The sequence below is a fragment of the Lissotriton helveticus genome, chromosome 4_1 (assembly GCF_964261635.1).
Source record: "Lissotriton helveticus chromosome 4_1, aLisHel1.1, whole genome shotgun sequence".
NCBI classification, from domain to species: Eukaryota; Metazoa; Chordata; class Amphibia; order Caudata; family Salamandridae; genus Lissotriton; species Lissotriton helveticus.
In genome coordinates this window covers 1494534492-1494550531 of record NC_136063.1, presented here as the reverse complement: position 1 = coordinate 1494550531, position 16040 = coordinate 1494534492, and the positions used below count along the sequence as shown (strand labels likewise).

The 16040-nt window shown below is 42.6% G+C and overlaps 1 protein-coding gene across 1 annotated transcript in view; it reads left to right on the top strand.

The window, feature by feature from the left end:
• The window catches only part of LOC144828174 (uncharacterized), a 418953-nt gene that overhangs the window by 353374 nt on the left and 49539 nt on the right, over positions 1 to 16040 (top strand). The window contains exons 24-28 of the mRNA XM_078686271.1: positions 902 to 946; positions 1038 to 1070; positions 5906 to 6052; positions 9088 to 9142; positions 12469 to 12657. Coding sequence (XP_078542397.1) covers positions 902 to 946; positions 1038 to 1070; positions 5906 to 6052; positions 9088 to 9142; positions 12469 to 12657 — 469 coding nt within the window. The remainder of the gene's footprint in view (positions 1 to 901; positions 947 to 1037; positions 1071 to 5905; positions 6053 to 9087; positions 9143 to 12468; positions 12658 to 16040) is intronic.

Below are 16040 nucleotides of genomic sequence, written 5' to 3'. Positions count from 1 at the left end.
GAATGCATCTCCATTAGAGGGGATGTTGCTTTATTGAAAAGTATTGTTTCAGTGTTTTTAAGTGCTCATACTTTATTGTTTAGAGTTTAGTCTCAGGATATGCAGTTCCAAGAGTGGAGGGAGATTTTCTTGTCTGTAAAACTTGGGTTTTCTGAATTATGTTGTTAAGTGTACACGTGTCCTGTAAGGATACAAGTAGTGTGAAATATTGCATGGCATATTCTTGGAGTTGTTGCTTATTCCTTAGGAACAAAGTGCTGTGTCATGCTTGCTAGGTTTGTATAAAAGGTGAATTGTGTGTGTTGTGTTTTGTCTTTATGTAGAGGGAAATGGGTTATATGCTGTTGTTAGTGCATGGACAACCAACAGATGCAAAGTGCTTCCGGTGATGTGGGTGATGCTGACTACTATGTGCCTAGGAGTATATTTTTAATGGCTGTGCAGATAGAGTCAAATGGCTGGTGTAATGCGTGTTTTTTTCGGGCACGACAAATGTACTCACTTGGGTCTGGTTATGTGAGGGGAAGGACGGGAAAGAAGGTTCTTGTTCATGGTTGATGGTACACGTCTTGGTGAGTTCTTGGATGATGTTAAACAGCAAGGACTTTATTATCAAGAACATTCCTTGAGCTTTTCAAAATCATGAATACTATTCTAGTAAGGAATGTAATCCCTGTTGAAATATAAAAAAGTGTATGTATTCTGATTTTTTTTTTAAAGTGGCTCTTACTTTTAGGCGCTACTTGCACAAAACAGAGAGTTTAGGCACATGTTTACAATATGAGGGTCAGCACTGGTATTAGGTCATCAAGCAACAGTATTACGTACCTCCTCTGGAAAAGTGTGTTTACCATCGATAAATGTATTAAGATTTTGAAACTTATTTTTCTGTTTCTTTTAGGGTGAAAGGGGAGGAGTAGGAGGTCCTGGAAGCCCAGGACTGAGGGTAAACATACATTTATATCCCTGTTACCCAAATGTCTGTTTTTAAGCAATGACAATTTAAATAACTCAAATAATTACATTTTAATTTTCAGGGTGAAGCAGGTGTTAAGGGAGCAAGAGGAGAGGTATGTAATTTAACAGCATATATGTTTTACTTCAAACTGAATATCTTGAATGTGAAGTATGAAGAGCTCTGTTTTCTTTTAGGGATCTAAATATATTGTCTTAGGCGCTTCCAACAACTATAGCTATCTATCCCAAACCCAAACCCTCGGGACAGTTCCTTCCTGGCTAAGAGAACTTTATTGCTTGATCGATCGCTTTGGTTCGGGAGGAGAGCCTACTTATATACTGGTCATTTAATTCAGATAATTTGCAGCATTTAAGAGTTCTGGCAATAGATGCATCTTCTTCCATTGTTTCTCTTAGAATTTAACACATATTTGCCTAAACTGTTTCCTGTAAATTCGGAACGCCCCTGTTTTCACACCAATAAGGTCTTTGATTTAAATTTCCTTTCTAACTTTCCACACAAGAAGGCACCTTGCTGTGTTACACTTCTTATGTTTTTTTATAGCTAATGTGAATGGTGAACCATCTCTATCTTTATGAATGTGAATTTTTGAGTGTTCCCTTATCTCTCCCTTTTCTGTACTGTTATCTGCTAGGGCTACCATGTGGCAATTTAACCCAAGATCTTTTTATACTTTTCCTATTAGCCAGAAATGTAATCATCCTTTCCTTCATTGCTCCCCATTGCAACTGTCCTAGACTACCGATATTGTATATTACAACTGACAATTTCCTTACATTCATGGGCTGTCAGCACTGGATTGTATTGGCATTGATCTGAAGTTCTTAATATGTGTGAATTGCAGTGCTGGTTAATGTAAATATTTGTACATTTCCATAACCAACACCAAAGATTCCCCATCTACAGTTTCTACCCCTGGTCCAGTCTGGACAGAGTATATTTCACATCTCTATAAGGGAAATATAACTACTGAAATTAATCAACCTGCTTTTCAGACCATGAAGCACATCCTATAAAAGGTCTTTCCTCTGTCATAAGATATGGTGATTGCAAAAAGAAAACATGCAAGAGTTTCTTTATTTATATACCCCAACGGAATACTGGTAAAAGGTATAAAAAAGGACCCTGAGACATGGGGGAATTCTTAACTCCTCTTTTTAAGAACTGCTTTTTAACTGGCCCAGTTCCAAATTCCTGGAAAGGTAGCATCATAATCAGCCGCGGGCCGTGGAGGGAGTTACGGTGGGGCAGGGAGGCGGGGAGTGGGAGGGGCGGGGTGGAGGGTGCTAAAAACAGGCATATGGATCATTGCAGGTAAGTACACAATTTAATTAATAAAACGAAATTCGTAGCGCGCACAGCATTGCTTTTTGCCATGCAGTGCGCACTACGAATTTCGTTTTATTAATTAAATTGTGTACTTACCTGCAATGATCCATATGCCTGTTTTTAGCACCCTCCACCCCGCCCCTCCCCCTCCCCGCCTCCCTGCCCCACCGTAACTCCCTCCACGGCCCGCGGCTGATCATAATTCCTCCACATAAGTAAGGCTCACTTTCCCTATCTGTCAATTTATGTCAAATTGCTCTACCTGGTGCAGCAAGGCAATCCTCTGCGGGTTGCATCTCAGAACGACTGCAGGATTGGGTTTTTGCCCAAAGGATAATTGCATGGGAACAAGCAGGATTTTGTCCTAAACATTCCGTTACAAACTATATTGCGATTGCACAAATTCTAATTGACAAGTATGTAGTTGGAAAGTCACACGTTCCGTATACTGGATTTATAGACTTTTCCACTGCCTTCAATAAAGTAGACAGGACTACTCTTGGGAAACAACTTCTGGGGCTGGGAGTTTCACCAAATTTACTGAGTGTGATAATAGCACTCCACTCCTCAACATGGTGTAGAGTGCTGATGTGCAGGAAAAAAGGGCTCAAGTGCAGTGGTTAATTGTTAAAAAAAAATGCTGGTCCTCTTGTCAGAGGACAGCTTTAACCAGCCTCCTGTCTCCTGGTAGAACCAACAAACCCTACAAGTGGGGAGGGGATGTGGCTTAATGTATTCAAACAATGGGATTCTATCAATGTGTATAAGTGAATAAACTTAATTCCTGGTGATGGTGGGTCTAAAGGTGAGGTATGGCTCTTTCTCGTGATGACAAGACGAGGACACTTATGTGCTTTTAAAATACCCCTCACACACTAAGAAGCCCCTTAGTGTCATGCTACATCATCGGGGTCTTCCCGTCCCTCTACGGGGCGGGGCGTGCTACGAACTACGTGGGAGCACTGATAGTTGTGACGATAGGCTATGTGTGGTGCAGTGGATTCCAGTGAAGTGTAGGGACCTATTGAAGTGAATGCTAAAAATTTAAAATTCCCTGGCTAGTAGAAAAATAGAATTTATTAGGTTCTCTAGCTGGGAACGTTAAAAAGGGGTTTTGTGAAGGTAGAGCAAATTGCTTGCTTCCTGGTCGACATGTTTCGTAAGTAGTTCCCCACTACTTACTCATCAGGACCTCTGATGGTCCCTACAAAAAGGTAAAACTCAATTTGATAGTCTAAAAGGTATATGCCTATAGTCCTATAACGGAGTAGCAAAAATCAGCTACCTAGTTAGGCTTCCGGGCTTGAGTGGGCCCCAGTGGAAGCGTTGAAAAATCTGACCGGATGTGGTCTTGATTAGACACTGTTAGCGTGCCTCATGAGCTGGCAGAACAAAGGGTATTCTCCGCGGTGTAATATCCGCTTCTTGGAGCAATGCCTTATTCCTACCCTTGTGCCACTCCGACTTGACTCACCTTTAGACCCACCATCACCAGGATTAAGTTTATTCACTTATACACATTGATAGAATCCCATTGTTTGAATAGATCAGTAAGGAGGGTGATTCTATCACCACCGCTACACTTCCTCTATTGTTGTTTTTGATGTGGCTTAATGGCCAGAGTTGCTGGCTTTGGAGCTGGGGAACTAGGTTTGAGCCTCGGCATCGGCTTAAAATCATGTGATTCTGGGCAAATCACTTAATCTCTCCGTGCCCACCAAAAATTAATCCATCCTTAACTGGTGCTCAAGCACCGTTGTTGATGATTAAATGTCAGTGCTGAGCATGGGAAACCATTGGCTCAAATTAATCATTGCTCACCGCTAAAATCTGTACTGAGAATGGATGAAAACAGGGATGTTTCCTGGCTCCTTTTCTCTTCTCCGTTTACTTACATGACCTACCTGCCCTATTCTTGGATATAAAAACGTCCCCTCACACTGTGCTGCCTATTATCTTCATGTACTGATGTACATTCACAGCGTGGTTTTATTTGATTTAACCCCACTTGGATTGCAACGAAATTTGAGTACCTTGAATAGCTATGGTAAGCAGCATTCCTTAAATATGATTATATCTAAAACAAAAGTTCTAGTTTTTAAGGGTAGAAAATCATGTCGTCCTTATTCCTGGAAAGTCAGTGGAAACAATGTTGAAATAGTAAAAGCATACACTTACCTTGGAAGGGTGTTTTCCCAAAATTTGGATAGCAAATTCCACTTTTCTCTTTTAGGTAGTAGGGCTCTAGCACAGGTTAGTAGTGTTTTAAATAAATGTTATGTAGTCTCCAGCAGGAGACGCTTTAATTTTTGTTTTGGGAAGTTTTTAAAGTCAAGATTCCTCCCATGCTCCCTTACACATTAGAACACGTCCCTATTGAGAAATGGTCTTCTCTACACCAGTACGAAGGGAAGGCCCAGTGTATAATTACAACTGTTAGCTAACCAATTCCAGTCCAGGCATTATGTCTAAAATTAGCATTCATTTGTTCTGTCACATTTGCTATGGCTAGCATTGTACGTTGGACCTACAGTTTGTTACATGCTTCGGAAGGTACAGTCAGAGATCTGTTAAAACAAGAGTATGTTGTAACTTCTAGTTCGAATTCCACATTTACTAGAAATGTTAGGTTTGTCCTGGAAATATGTAATTGTAAGTCAGAATACCTGCATGCATAGCCTCCTAGGGAACGTAAGCATTTGTTTTTAATAAAAACGCTTGTAAAGATTTGGTTTTATGGAGGATAGTAACTATTGTAAGTCATTGAAGTTTTTCCTGTTTACTAAATAAGGTTGTCCTCAACAGTATCTTTCCTTTTAATGTGATCATGGAGCTAGGCGGTCATCTTAGCATTCAGGTTAGACATACTACTTCTGAAAGCTTATAAAAGCCACAGGACTTCATCAAAAGATGAGACTGGTCTCTGTAACCTGTGTAAAGGTGGGATCCAAGACATAAATCAGGTTTTATTAATTTATTCGTCAAGTGCACAACCTCGCATTCACTATTTATTTTCTTTATATTTTAAATGTAATGTAACAAATTGGGACGTTTTGATTAATCTAAATCTTTTTCCACAAGAAGAGTGTGTCTGTCATAATGATTTTTTTTAACTCATTTCTGAAACTTTTTTTACTGTATCGATGTTTTTTTTTCAGGTGTATTTATGTGCTATATTACACTAATTGTTGATCTCACTAGAAGTCCTAATCAAATGAATGCATGAACGACCATAACTAACACTAGAGACATGTTGGCACGGTCTACAAATCTACAGATTAGCAATTCTGACATTAGAGGTAAACTTGTCAAACTTGGGTTACAAGATGAAAAATTTGATCACATAAATTACAAATTGATAACCCCGTCCTATGCCACTGATGTGTTCTGGCGTTTGTGTTATTAAATAAATCAAAGGTGAGAACTTGTTAACAAGAAGTGAAAATTGACCTCATGGTAAGATTTCCAGCCATATTCATTCTTATCAATATGAAGGCAATCATTTGCCATTGAGATTTTTATTTTACCGATTCTGAACACGAAAAGCGCATTTTAGTGAATTTAATCTTCTATTCTCAACTATGTATTATATTCCAGAAAGGTGATTCTGGCGACACAGGAGAAACAGGAGCAGAGGGGAAAAAAGGAGAAACTGGCTTCATCGGCCCTCCGGGGCCGCGCGGTTTTGTAGGAGGAGAAGGACCGCAAGGAAGACCGGGGCTGCCGGGATTCCCAGGAAAGCCTGTATGTATTATTACAGTTTACTATGAAATTTAAGCATGCATTGTCACAATTCTAGAAGACAGTCAGTTTCTATTAGCTGCTGATTACTAGGGATCAAAACACCAGCCTGCGTGGAGATGTCAGGTGGGGGGATTCCATAGGACCTGGGTGGTGCACTGTAGGTGTGCCTCCTGACAGCTTCTTTGCCTCTGTGCCTGCATCTGTAATAAGGCGCAGGCGCAGAGGCAAAGGTATTCCCTCAATTGCATGGGGCCACACCCCCATGCAAATGAGGTAACGCCCTCTGATGGTAGCTCTGGCACTTTATGTGCGCCTGCACTATTGGTATTACAGTAGAGGACGCCTAAGCGTCTTCGGCCCCTTCTGTGACACCAAAGTGCCGCTGGGGTCAAACAAAGCAGGTGGAAATTTCGAATTGCGCCCCTGGGGCACTCCGGTAATGCGGCCCCTGATTCCACAAATAAGTGATCCTGATTCACATATTCAATATAATATAGTTTTTGTGGGTGTAGATTGCACATACTGCCATCATTTTTATTGGTGCTATTTATGAGTGTAATATTAACTCTGTATTAATGTAATTGTTTGTTGTAGCTATGCAAACCTGTTGTCATGGTCTCTGTCTTGTGTAAGACAGATCTCTCTGGTCCTCAAGGTTTTCTTACCAGATTTAAAAGCCAATGAAGGGGAGTGAAGTTCACGTCCTCGCAAACAATTCAACTGCAATGTTTCATGTGACCATGAAGTGTGGAGTCGGCTCCATACAGCTGGGTAGAGACACAACGGAATTGTGGGGCTGGATAATAGCCTGTGGAACTGGTCTGCAGCTTTTCTGGCAAAGGATGACAATAGAACTGACTTTCTAAGCAGTCTGTTATTTTCCCCTCATGGCTGAAAGTTGACACAGGAGATTTTTACATTAGTGGGGAACTTCAAGCTTATACCTTTTTGGCCCAAAGGCAAGCATCTCGTCATGCTTGTCAACCCATTCTACTTCTAAAGAGGACGAGTGACTCTCATTGCCATGTTCTGGGCTAGATGTCATTGGCACCCAGATCTATGACAAATCATTTGCATTCCTCCTCATCCTCCCATTAAGCCCTCATTCTGAGCTGCCTGGAGCATTCTTCTCTCAGGGAATACCACTTCACCCAACTCGGACCTGAAATGATCAGGTCCGGAAACATGTGATCCAGATTTACCAGGTGAGGATTGTACATCCAGGACCAGCAAAGCACTGCAGTCTTAATGCATGGGCAAGCTGGTCAGTTGCCCAAGGCCCCCACGAGCATAGGGGCCCCATGCAGACCAGAATTCAACACAAATTTTCTGTTAAACATTTTTATTCCTCTGAGTGGTTGTGTAGGCAGGGCCCAGTGCACTGCTTTGTCCGGGGGCCTATAATGCTGTTAAGACAGCCCTGCAGCAAAGCTGTGGTGGAGAGAGGGGCAAGGGCTGCAGACAGAGTTAAAGCACGGCCCCGTTTTGCCTTTCCCTCTTTCGCAATGAGTGGCACTCATTATCTACAATATCAAGGGCACACTTACAGCCAAATGAAAAATATGTGCTGTTTCTAAAGAATCTTCAGCAATATCAATATCAGTTACAGTGATGTGGTGAGCATCGCACAATTTTGCTTTGTAGAGTAACCATCCTTTTAACATAGAACGAAGCTAGAGTACCTAAAGTTTTAAAATAAACACAGATGAGCGACTGGGATGCCAGCCACAAGCTAATTTTCCATGTCCCAGGGCAGAGAGGGTTGCCATCATGCAGTTTCCATTGGAAACAATGTGCCCCCTAGCCAGCTAACATCACATCAACCCATGCCTGCAGACAGTAATTAATTTGAGCCGATGTTTATAGGTGGCTCACACTGGCACTCATTTTGGGGGACCAGCAATTATTCTTTCTCATCAGATTTTGGCTCTGAGCAAGAGGGGAAAACCACCCAAGGGAGAAAGAAGAAGAAGAGAAAGATGGAATAAGAACCTAACAAAGGGAGAAAGCAATAACCTGAAAAGTGAGAAAAAAAGAGCAGGGAGAGTCTGGTGGTGAATTAAATGAGACATGAGGAGGAATCAAACTATGGAGGATTGGTATTTGTGTCGCCATCATTCTGTAGCACTGGCTGTGGGCTTCTGAGCAAAACATTTGGCCTGGCACCTATCTTTAAAAAATAAATAAGAGCCTGGTGCACTCTGCACTGTCAGTGCTACTGTAGGATGGTGGTTCGCTTAGACATTGAATCTACGGAGAGTCAATGATGGAGGGTGTTCTGCAGCTTGAAGGTGGCCCTACCATTCTTCAGAGAGGAAAACAATGTGGCACCCCAAGTAGAGCCAGGTTAGCCCCCTGCTAAAGTCTAAGTGACCTCGTAAAACTTTCAGTGAGCTTTTCAGCCTGCTGCAGTCTGGCCCGAGTACTAACGGGCCAATCAAATTCTATTTAGGCAAGTTGCCCTTTTCCACCTAAAATAAGCACTACCTTACCAAGCAGCCAATGTCTTCATGAACTGACTTACAGGGCTCAGGGTTCCGAGGGGTGTATGTTTTATTCCTGTTCCAAACTCCTCTGATTTTGTTGTCTCTTCATCATAAGGATACACTTTAGATATAAGAGAACAAGAGTAGTGTTCTCCCATCATTTTCTGACAATGCCTATGTAGAGCAGTTTTTCAATACGATCATTAGATTGACTAACTTTTTATCAGTAAAAGATATACAGGAATGTTTTGTTAAAAATGTCAAGTTAGGCAAAAAGGGTCGTGTTTGCCTTCAAATGATGGCCCAGGGTTAGGAATGAGCAAGACTTTATTTAATAAAAACCTGATTTTTTTTAGAATCTTCCTCAGGTTACTCAAATTTTCATCAACTCCTTGGTGGGTAAAAAAATGCTTGTTCTAGCTTGTAAGAAATCTAGCAACTTTTTTCCTGCAGTGCCAACAAATACACAATGTTCTGCTTGGGTGTACTAAAATGTAATTGATGGAATGTGGGAGGCGCTTCATCTGTATTTGTTTTTTTTCCATTTAGGGAAAATCATTAACAGAAGACCACATTATAAAGCTGTGCACCAACATTCTGCAGAGTAAGTGCACTCATAGGCACGTTATTGAACACCTCTCTTTTCCTGGATTACTTATCTCTGTTCCTTTCAACATGCCTCTTTACTTGTTCTTCTTTGTTATTCTCTTTCATTTTATCCCCATGAGAGCAAGGTCAAGACGGATTTGTATATGGCTGGGTCCAAACAGGTTTGGGGTGGTGAGCCAAAAACAATGGATTTAGGCTCAAATCTCTGTACGGGGTGAGTGTTTGACATTGTTCAGCATTTAGTCCATCAATTGTTCTTTTTGCATTTGTCACCCCAAGTGGCATGTGGATGCCCAGACGTGGATCCCATGCTTGCCATGCCACTGGATTTAAGCTAGCCTGGCTGATGAGGGCTGAAAGCCTGAAACCGGTCCCAGAATGCTTGTTTCTGGTCCAGGAAGCACCTGGCTTGGCAGTTCAGGATGGACTGTTCCCATAGGGAGATGGGTCAAGACTGATTTGCAAATGGCTAGTTCCAAACTGGGGTAGTGTGGTGAGCAAACACAATGGAGTTAGTCCCTGGGGGTGAATATTTGACATTATTCAGCTTTCCATCCATCAATTGTTCTTTTTCCATTGTGCAAACAGCCCTGGTCATTGTTTAGCAATCTGAGATACAGTTGGAGTTTGCTCCAGAGATCAGTCACCTGCAGGCTGAAAGACTGACCTTGGCATCTCTGATTTTTGAATTCTTAGTCTCTGTAACAAGGGAGCACTCAGAGAGCCTTACACTGAAGCAGAGTCAGACTTTCGCGACTACATGCAGGAAGACTGGATTGATATATTTTCTTGCTGTTTGAGCTGTTCATATTTGCTTGAACTGTGGTTATCCAATGGGAGGCTGTAGTGCCAAACTTTGTAAGATGTGCTCACTGTCGCCTAAGCGAAGACTATTCGAATTGTCTTAGAACTGTTCCCTGTCAGCAAGTTCAGGCCTATCTAGTCGTGTGTTGTGCCTGGACAGCTGGCTTGCTTGGCTTTTGATTCTGTACATCATGGGACTCGTGTGTCGCTAAAGATTTTGAGACAGGGTAACTGAGAGACACTTTTACTTCCAGCACAGGCAACTGCAGGAGACCGTGGCAAGGGACAACATAGCCAATTGCAGCTCCCGTCAGCTGGAACAAAGTAGTTTTCTCACAGTATTAACCTGCAAATATACCACAGCAAAGAAACTTTGCTGTATTTTTTTTTTATGTTGCCACCCGCTTGAGGGGTATTTGTAGACACATGGGCCATGTCAGAAATGCACTGCTGATTCTCTCTTATATTGTTGCATTGTATTGTAGCATTTCTATTGTGCTTTCCTACCGCTTGTCAAAGTCACAAAAACATCCTGGTATCTCCCAAACAGTACAGAGTACTTTTATAGTTGAGTGCCTTTCATTTATATTGAACTTTAATCATACACTTATAAATGTACTAGCAGCCCGTCCCAACGTTGTCCGGGAGCAATTAGGCTTCAGGGCCCCCACCCGCCCCGACGTTGTCCGTGGGTCCCCCAGAGCCTTCCTCTATATATTGCAGTATTATACCTCTATGTTTACTTTGTACGCTTTTGTAACCTGCACACGTAACTTTTTCCTCCTGTAATGCACCGTTTGGCTCACTTTTTTAATGCTCAGTTTGCTTCCTTTTGCTACCTGCACACGTCACTTTTTCCTCCTATACCTCTATGTTTACTTTCTACGCTTTTGTAACCTGCACACGTAACGTCTTCCTCCTGTATTGCACCGTTTGGCAAACTTTTGTAATGCTCAGTTTGCTTCCTCTTGCTCACGATGTACGCTTTTGTAACCTGCACATGTAACTTTCTCCTCCAGTAATGCACCGTTTGGCTCACTTTTGTAATGCTCCGTTTGCTTCCTCATCCGCCGCTCACTGCTCCTCCCCGCCGGTCCGCCGCTCCTCACCGCCTGTCCGCCGCTTCTCCCCACGCCATGTCCGCCGCTCCTCCTCGCGCTCCTGGACGCCGCTCCTCCCCGCGCTCCTCACGTCGGGCACGTACGTCGCGGCCGGCGCTTCTTCCAAGGGACTACTTTTTTCCCGGTAAATTTTTGAAATAGCGTATATTTATTACGTTTATATAGCCTATGTCCATCTGCACACCCTGACGATTACAACGATGTATCGGGTGTGTGGATTGGCGCTACATAGCACAACAAATATAGAGGCAGACTTATCAAGCAGTTGCATCGCCCTTGTGCGACCCCATGGGGTGTCATGGCGACACAACTACTAAATAAGATTTATCAAACCATGCAAGGCCACCTTGCGTAGCTTGATGAATCTAGATTAACACAACGCAGCACAAATCGCGGTGTTACATTACTGTGGTCCACAGAGGCATTCCATGGGTGGAGTGTGGGTGTTTGTACAGTTGTATGATACACCATGCATGCCTAAACCACGCATGTTTTAACAACGCGGTATGAACTACACCACGTCTTTATCATGCATGCCTTTACTTCGAATTCTGGCATGATTGTTAAAAGGATATGCATGGCAAATTGCAAATCCCACCCACCTGCATTGCGCCCTAACACCCGATACCCCAGCCCTGTAATCCATCATGCCCCAGCCCTTAAAACTACGATTATCCCTCAAACTAAGAGCTAAACTTGGTCCCTGCCCCAAAAAACTAACCCGAACACGTCACACACTGAGCCCTAAAATCCTGCCCCCACCAAAAAACGAACCTGTCCCCCCAGCCCTGAACCCTAAAATCCGGCACAAAAACTACCCCACCCTAACTAACTGCCCTGAGTCCTAAAACTGACCCACCCTTAAAACTACCCCACCCTGGGCACTAAAACCGACCCCGTCCTGCACCTAAAACTAGCCCTTTCCCTTCCCGCCACCCTGAGGCCTAAATCACTGCCTTCTGACAAAACTAAATTCTGCAGCACACATGAAAGAGGAAAATGGCTCTGAGGATGGCTTTTGTGCAGGAAGGTACCCTTCCTACACCAAAACAATCCTGTCTGCAACGCAGGCACCCTTGCACCACGGTACAAAGGTGCCTGCTTTGGTGCTAGCTGCAGTTTGTGTGCCAGCGCAAGGAAAGGACAGAAATGCGCTGTATAACGTTAACTTCGGCTCATTCATGGCCTTTCATGCAGCGCAGCACAGCAAGGTGGCTTGCAGCGCTGCACTGTGCTGCGTAAATGTTTGATAAGCCTGGCTCTACTAATTTTTCCCTTCATCAAGATGGGCGTGAATTGGTGGGTATAAACATTAAAAAATTCATACAAACATAAGACTGATAGACTAGGCTGAAAGGATGGAGTCAGAATACATCTATCATGTTTCTTTTTGCAGACCAGCTGCCTTCCTTTCTTCAGAATCTCAAGGCCGGCTGCCCATCATGTGAAGAAAAACAAGGCTTGCCTGGCACTCCAGGTGACAGAGGACTGCCAGGTGACAGAGGCCTGCCAGGTTACCCAGGAAGACCAGGGAGGCAGGGGTATCCTGGCCTACAGGGGATTCAGGGAGCACAGGGGCTCACAGGTAACGTCATATTTGCATTCTGTTTTTAATTTAGGGATTTGTGCGGCACAGCATGTCTCCTTTCTGCCTCCTCAGAACACTTTTAATGAGTTGAAACAAAGATGTCAAGGAGTGGTGCACAGTCTGAGGGCCCTTTTGAGCCAGGAGTCGATTCCATTTGCAGAACATGACATAGACAATGTCCACATTTATTTCAGATTTACTGATACAATCTTTGTACATTACCTAAACATTTTAGACTTTTTGGAGCAAATTGCATAAAAACAATAGAGGTTCGTTCTGAATACATTTTCTTGAGTTCATTACCTGATTAAATCACTTTTTAATGTTCACAAATTATGGATTCTTTTATTTTTTTATTTCAAAGAAAAAGTAGAAATACTGATATCTTTTGAGAACCTTCATTTTCACCTTAAGTAATTCCCCTCTTTGAATGCCAACTACTCAGAGAGGCGAGAGGATGTGGCCTAACGGCTCTAGCTGTCAACTCGAGCCTGGGAAACGGGTTTCGAGACTCAGCATGGACGCTCAACGTCCTATGAATCTGAGCAAATCCCTTTTTTTCAGTTCAAAATCAAGTTTATTAAAGAAAAGCATGGGAATAATACAAATCAGGGACAAAACTAATAAGGGAGCAATGGTGGAGAAATAATAAGAGGGGAATGGGGGGAAGGGAAATAAAAACTTACAGTGGTGGAATAATAAAAAGGATAGCAATGCAATGCAACAAAATCAATACATCATGCAGAATATAAAGGTAAATCATTTTGAAAAAAGCATAAAAATAAAGGGTGCAATAAATAGGTAATGTAATAGAATGCAAATATGGCTATGCAGTAAAATAGAGTGGTTAAATAGAAAGTAATGTGAAGGGTATCAAGGAGGTTTAGGTACTTCCTGCTGCGCAGGTCTAGGGCGGAAAGAACGAAGTGCACATTTATCTAAATATAATGTAATAGGAAGCCATAAGTCAGCACGTTTAGTGGCCAGCTGTGGAGGAAAAACAAAAGCAGTATCGAGTCTGTGGTTGTGAAGTACATTAAACCACCAAGCTTTAAAAGTAATACTAGATGCAGACTTCCAATTGATCGTGATCTGTTGAAAGGCAACCGCTAATAATAAATCAACAATTCGAACATTAAGGTCATGACAGTCCCAACAAGAAGACAGGCTACCCAGGAAAACATGAGCATGTGAAAATGGAATAGTAGTAGAAAAAATGACATTAATTTGTGCCCAAACTTGTGACCAAAAGGTATGAACATCCTTGCAAAGGAACAACATGTGAAACAAGGTAGCATGTGGGGAAGTACATGACCAACAAGTGTCGGGTGTGTTAGGGAAACGTTGGTGAAGGGTGTAAGGAGTGTGTAATAGACGGTTATAAATAAAGAATAGAGATTGCGTTAAGGAAGCAGCCCTGGAGGATTTACGAATCTTTAACCAGATCCTATCCCAAAGAGGGGTCGGCCAGGAGAGGGAAAGATCAGTCTCCCACTGCTCCTCAACTTTGCTCTTAAGTCTGGGAATAGCGTGTACATGAAGCTGTTTGTAAAGAACAGAAGCTTTTGGAAGGGTGAGTAGAGTAGAATGAAGGTGAGCAATAGGGTCTGGATTAGATGAAGGAGGAGGAGTGGCAGGAAGTGTAACATACACGGCCATGACTGACGCCTTGAGGAGAAGATATTGGGGAAGATAAGTGAGGGGTAGGTGAAAGGTGAGACGAAGAATGGAAAAGGGTAAGAAGGCGGAACGTGAAAACAATTGGGAAACCCACAGCAGTCCTTTGGATCTCCAAGACTTCCATAGAATGGGTTTGCCCCGGATCAGAAGGTACTTATTATGCCATATAGTAGAGGAGAGAAAGTCAGCAATGCAAGCAGGAGCCGAAGGGTGAGAGGAATGGAGGAGTTTGAGGGTGAACTTATGAATAGGGGTAAGAAGTGAGGCAGGCTTACGAGAAAAGGAGATGCATTCAGCAAAAGAAAAAGGTGAAAGAAAAAGGCGCTCTACCTTTGTCCATAGAGGGCATGGAGACTCAGGGTCTTGTAACCAGAAGGAAGACTGACGAAGCAAAAAGGCCTTATGATAAGCGGAGAAATTTGGAAAGTTGACCCCACCCTCGGAGGGAGGACGACAGAGTCTAGCTAAAGACATTCTAGGTTTGCTTTTATGCCAAAGAAAAGAAGATAAAACTGAATTTATTTTTGTGAGGAATTTAGCTGGAATGGGGACAGGAATGTTGGATAAAGTGTAAAGAATAATAGGGGAGATCATCATCTTGATTGTATCAAGGCGGCCCCACCAGGATAAATAAAGAGGATGCCACCTAGCTGTGAGATCGGATATTTTCTGGATGCACTTGGTTAAACAAAGGGAAACAGTGTCACGAATTGAGGGGGTAATATGTAAGCCGAGGTATTTAATATTGGAAGGACTCCAGGTGAAGTTTGAGGCAGTGAAATCAGTTTTAAAAGTAAACTTCGTTAAAGGTAAAATTTCGCATTTATCGTTATTAAGTTTATAGCCAGAAACTGAGGAAAAATGTTGTACTTCCGCTAGAAAGGCAGGGATGGAAACAGTAGGATTCGAGATAAATAATAAAATGTCGTCCGCGTAAGCAGCTAGTTTGACGGAAAGCTCTGTAGTACTAAAACCAGTAATGTTAGGGTTTTGACGGAGTTTGGATAAAAAAGGTTCGAGGGCCAGGTTGAAAAGGAAGGGTGAGAGGGGACAACCTTGACGGACACCTCTACCGAGATCAAAATAAGGAGAAATATGGCCATTAGCGAAAACTGCAGCTCGAGGATGAGAGTATAACAAGGAGATTAGGGAGATAAATTTAGGACCAAATCCAAACCAATTAAGAGTGTGAAAAAGGTACGACCATTCGACTCTGTCGAATGCCTTTTCAGCATCTAAAGCTATGGCTGCAAGGGGAATTTGGAGATGAGAAGATTTCGTTAAGATGTTAAATAGAAGCCTCGTGTTATCTGTAATATAGCGGCCTTTAACAAAGCCTGATTGTTCATCTCCAAGCAGGTCGGGGAGCAGATGATCCAGTCTCATTGCCAACATTTTAGCGAAGATTTTGTAATCTATATTGACTAGTGAAATAGGTCTGTAATTTTTACAATATTGGGCATCTTTGCCAGGTTTAGGGATTAGACAAATATGGGCGTCCGAAAAAGTACCAGAAGAAGTGCCTAAATCAGTAAAAGAGGAGATAAGTGAGTGGAGTTTTGGAATAAGAAGCTTCGAAAAGTGGAGATAAAACTCAACGGTGAAACCGTCAGGGCCGGGGGCTTTGTTCAGTTTCAAACGATGAAGAGCAGCAACCAATTCTGGCTGCGAGGCATCAGATTCTAAGGAGGACAAGTCAA